This window comes from Apteryx rowi, unplaced genomic scaffold (genome assembly GCF_003343035.1).
Source record: "Apteryx rowi isolate R43461 unplaced genomic scaffold, aptRow1 scaffold_2089, whole genome shotgun sequence".
Classification (NCBI taxonomy): Eukaryota; Metazoa; Chordata; class Aves; order Apterygiformes; family Apterygidae; genus Apteryx; species Apteryx rowi.
In genome coordinates, this window is record NW_020448407.1 from 1,757 (window position 1) to 6,042 (window position 4,286).

General features: G+C 68.6%; 1 protein-coding gene across 1 annotated transcript in view; it reads right to left on the reverse strand.

The window, feature by feature from the left end:
• LOC112965262 (glutamate receptor ionotropic, NMDA 2D-like) overlaps positions 1-4,270 on the reverse strand; it is a gene marked incomplete at its 3' end in the record, with an annotated part of 5,892 nt that extends 1,622 nt beyond the window's left edge. Inside the window, exons 1-5 of the mRNA XM_026064077.1 lie at positions 3,863-4,270; positions 2,242-2,834; positions 2,032-2,146; positions 1,015-1,226; positions 2-168 (exon numbers count right to left, since the gene is read on the reverse strand). Coding sequence (XP_025919862.1) covers positions 2-168; positions 1,015-1,226; positions 2,032-2,146; positions 2,242-2,834; positions 3,863-4,270 — 1,495 coding nt within the window. The remainder of the gene's footprint in view (position 1; positions 169-1,014; positions 1,227-2,031; positions 2,147-2,241; positions 2,835-3,862) is intronic.
• Positions 4,271-4,286: the final 16 nt, after the last annotated feature.

Consider the following 4,286-nt stretch of genomic DNA (forward strand, 5'->3'; position numbering starts at 1 on the left):
TCGCCGATCATGCCGTTCCAGACGCCGTCGATCTTCTTGCCGTGCTTGCCGTTGGTGACCAGGTAGAGGTCGTAGGTGAAGCCCACGGTGCGCGCCAGCCGCTTGAGGATGTCGATGCAGAAGCCCTTGCAGCACTTCTTCTCGAAGAGCAGCGGCTCCGCGGGGCGGCTGCGGGCACGGCCGGGGCACGGTGCGGCGGGGCGCGGGGCAGATCCCGGCCCCGGGGCACCGTGGGGGCAGATCCCGGCCCCGGGGCACCGCGGGGCAGATCCCGGCTCCTGGGGCACCCTGTGGGGGCAGCTCCCGGCCCCTGGGGCACCCTGTGGGGGCAGCTCCCGGCCCCGGGGCACTTCGGGGGGCAGATCCTGGCTCCCGGGGCACCGCGGGGCAGATCCCAGCCCCTGGGACACCCTGCGGGGGCAGCTCCCAGCCCCAGGGCACTTCTGGGGGCAGCTCCTGGCCCCTGGGGCAGTTTGGGGGCAGTTTGCAGCCCCCGGGGCATTTGGGGGGGAAGCTTGCAGCCCCTGGGGCATTTCCAGGGCAGCTCACAGCCCTTGGGACACTGGGAGGGGAAGCTCGCAGCCTCCAGGGCATTTCTGGGGGCAGCTTGCAACCTCTGGGGCACTTTTGGGGGCAAATCACAGCCCCCAGAGCACCAGGGGGGAAGCTCACAATCCCCACGGATCATTTGGAGGAAGCTTGCAGCCCCTGGGGCATTTTGGGGGGAAGCTTGCAGCCCCTGGGGCATTTCCGGGGCAGCTCAGAGCCCTTGGGACGCTGTGGGGGAAGCTCGCAGCCTCCAGAGCATTTCTGGGGGCAAATCACAGCCCCCAGAGCACCAGGGGGGAAGCTCACAACCCCCACGGATCATTTGGAGGAAGCTCACAGCCTCCGGGGCGTTTTTGGGGGCAGCTCACAGCCCCCCGGGGGCACCGTGGGGGAAGCTCACAGCCCCTGGGGCGTTTTTGGGGGCAGCTCGCAGCCCCGGGGGCGCGGCGGGGCGGCGGCGCCCACCTGTCGGTGCGGTTGAGCTGCTTGCGGCAGGGCACGGAGTCGCGGATGCAGGTGCCGGTGGCCGGGTCGACGGTCTCCACGATGACGAAGGGCCGCTCCTCCAGCGTGGCCACCGTGAGGTGCTGGTCGTCGTCCACCGGCTGCAGGAACTTGCCGTAGCGCGACCACACCGGGTACTTCATCCGCAGGATCCGGTGCTCCCAGCTCCCCACCTGGCCCCGGGGGCGAGACAAGCGCCGGCGGGTGTTGCTACAGGCGGAGGCGGCGGCACCGGRCAGGCGGACGGCGCCTGCGCCGTGCTGGCCACGGCCGGACCTGTGTCACCGCGACCAGACTAAGGGATGTGTACAACCGCGGTCAGGCACCCCTACAGTCGGAGAGACCGACACTGGGGGCAACTCACAGCCCCTGGGAGGGACAAGCAAACAGACAGACACCGCGATGGGGGAGACTTTCCCCCCAGGCCTGGGGAGAGATGRAGGGGGGTGATGGAGCGAGGAGCATCCCAAGAGGCGTCACCGCGATGGGACGGGAGGCATCAGCGTGACCAGCCAGGCGTTACCGCCGCCCCCRGGGACGCTTCACCGCGAGACGACAGCGCGACAAGGCAGCCGGGGGCAGGGAGGCACCGCCGGCACCCGCGGCTCGCGCACCGCCGCCAGATGCTGCCGCCTGCCCCGGGGGACCCGGCCCGGCAACGAGGCTGAGAGCAGCCAGCGCCACCAGACGAACAGCCAGACGTCACCGTGACCGGAATGACAAACAGCGCGACGACCAGACGGGCGCCCCGGGGCAGGGGGGCGGGGGAGGGGGTGTCTCGCCGCGACCAGACGTCACCGCGACGGGACGTCACCGCGACCGGGCGCGCGCGGTGGCACAGCCGGAGCCCAGCACAACCCCTCGGGACACCGCGGCGCGGCCGGGATGCAGCCCCGCGCGCAGGCGCCGTCTCGGGGGAAAGGGAGACGGTGTCGGAGGAGCAGGGAGGGCTGCGGTACAGGCGGAGGCCGCACTCACCACCTCCCAGCTGCGCTCCTTGTTGAGCGAGATGACGACCAGCGAGGGGTTGATGAGGTAGCCGTCCTCGTTAAAGGAGAAGTCCTTTTGCCCCCAGGTGACGTTCATGAAGTAGCTGGGGGCGAGACAGCCGGACGGCACAGCGGGGCTCAGCGGCTGCGCGCCGCCGCCGCGGCCCGCGGTCCCCCCGGGGAGGGGCGCCCCGCTCACCGGTGCAGGTTGTCGTTGATCTGGGTCACGTTGGGCGCCCGGCAGTCGTTGTTGAACTCGGGGATGAAGCCGTAGTCGCGGAAGAGCGCCTCGGCGCCCTTGGCCACGATGGCCACGCCGTTGTGCACCCGGTGGTGCAGGTCGTCGCGCCAGCCGGCCGACAACACCGTGAACAGCCCCACGGGCAGGTGCTCGGGCAGGTGCTCGGTGCCGCCCAGGTTGGTGCCCACCATGAACCAGATGTAGCCGGGCCCGGTGAGTCCGGCTTCCCGGGCCGCCCGGAAGATGGCCTCCGCCTCCTCCCGGGAGCAGTAGAGCAGGCGGATCTGGGCGCTGACCTCCCGGAGCTGGCGCTTGAGGCGCGAGCCCTCGGGGTCGTCGGTGAGGTTGAGGGTGAGCACGCCGCGGTGCTCCCAGCCGATGAAGCTGCTGTCGGTGAGCACCTCCACGTAGTCCACGAAGTCCTCGTAGCCGGGGAAGAGGGTGGTGACGACGGCGAAGGCCGTCCAGTCGTACTCCTCCAGCACCTCGAAGATCACCTGGAGCTGCTGCTCCGTGGAGGAGCCCAGCTGCAGGAAGGTTGAGCCCTTCTCCTGGGGAAGGAGGCAGGCGCTGCGGCCGGCTGGTGGCGCGGGGACCGGGTGACAACGGTGCCGGGACCGCGTGGCAGGCAGCCGGCTGCGGGATGGGCGGCAGCGAGGGACACCCGCGGCTGGGTGGGTTAACTGGGGCTGGGCCGGGGACAGTCGGGGGCAGTTGGGGACAGCTGGGGTTGGGCTGGGGTGGGTTGGGGACAGTTTGGGTTGGATTGCGGTGAGTTGGGGACAGTTTGGGTGGGGTTGGGGGCGGTTGAGGACAGTTTTGTTTGCATTGGGGATGGTTGGGGTTGTGTTGGGGACGAATGGGTTGGTCTGGGGACAGCTAGGGACAGCTGGGGTTGGATTGGGGTGGGCTGGGGACAGTTTGGTTTGGGCTGGAGACAGTTGGGGATGGCTGGAGTGGGTTGGGGACAGTTGGGGACAGTTTGGGTTGGGCTGGAGACAGCTGAGGTTGGATTGGGCTCAGCTGGGAATGGTTTGGGTTGGGTTGGGGATGGCTGGGGTTGGATTGGGGTGGGTTGGGGACAGTTTGGGTTGGGTTGGGGACAGTTGGGGACAGTTTGGGTTGGGTTGGGGATGGCTGGGGTTGGATTGGGGTGGGTTGGGGACAGTTTGGGTTGGGTTGGGGTTGGGTTGGAGACAGTTAGGGATGGTTTGGCTTAGTTTGGGGATGATTGGGGACAGTTTGGGTTGGGTTGGGGACAATTTGGGTTGAGTTGGTGATGGTTGGGGACAGTTTGGGTTGGGTTGGTGAGTTGGGGTTGGATTGGGGACAGTTAGGGATGGTTTGGGTTAGTTTGGGGATGACTGGAGACAGGCTGGGTTGGGTTGGGGATGGTTGGGGACAGTTTGGATTGGGTTGGGGACAGCTGATGACTTGGGTTGGGTTGGTGAGTCGGGGTTGAGTTGGGGACAATTTAGATTGGGTTGGAGACAGTTGGGGACGGTTTGGGCTGGCTCGGGCACAGTCGGGGACAGTTTGGGTTGGGTTGGGGACGGAGGGGACGGCCGGGGCGGCGCACCTTGGGCGTGAGGACGATGGCGGAGCCGCCGTTGATGCCGATGATGGGCACCGAGGTCTGGGCCGAGATGAAGTCGAGGATCTGGGCCACGGCCTCGGAGCGCGTGTCGTCCTCGAAGACGACGCCGTGGATGCGCAGCGAGGAGAGGACGTCGCAGAGGCGCACGATGAGGCTCCGGGGGTTGGTGTCGTTGAGCAGCACCGCCACGGGGTTCACCTCCAGCGAGAAGCCGCGGAAGGCGGCGGGGGCGAAGCGGGCGCTCTCGGGGCCGTAGGAGGCGCCGCTGAAGATGATGGCGACGTTGAGGGCCCGGGGCCCCGCGGGCCGCGGCTCCAGGAAGGGGCTGGCGCAGGCCAGGGCCAGGGCGAAGAGCATCGTCGCGACGGGGCCGCCGGGCCGCGGGCTCATCTCGCAGCCGCTGCGC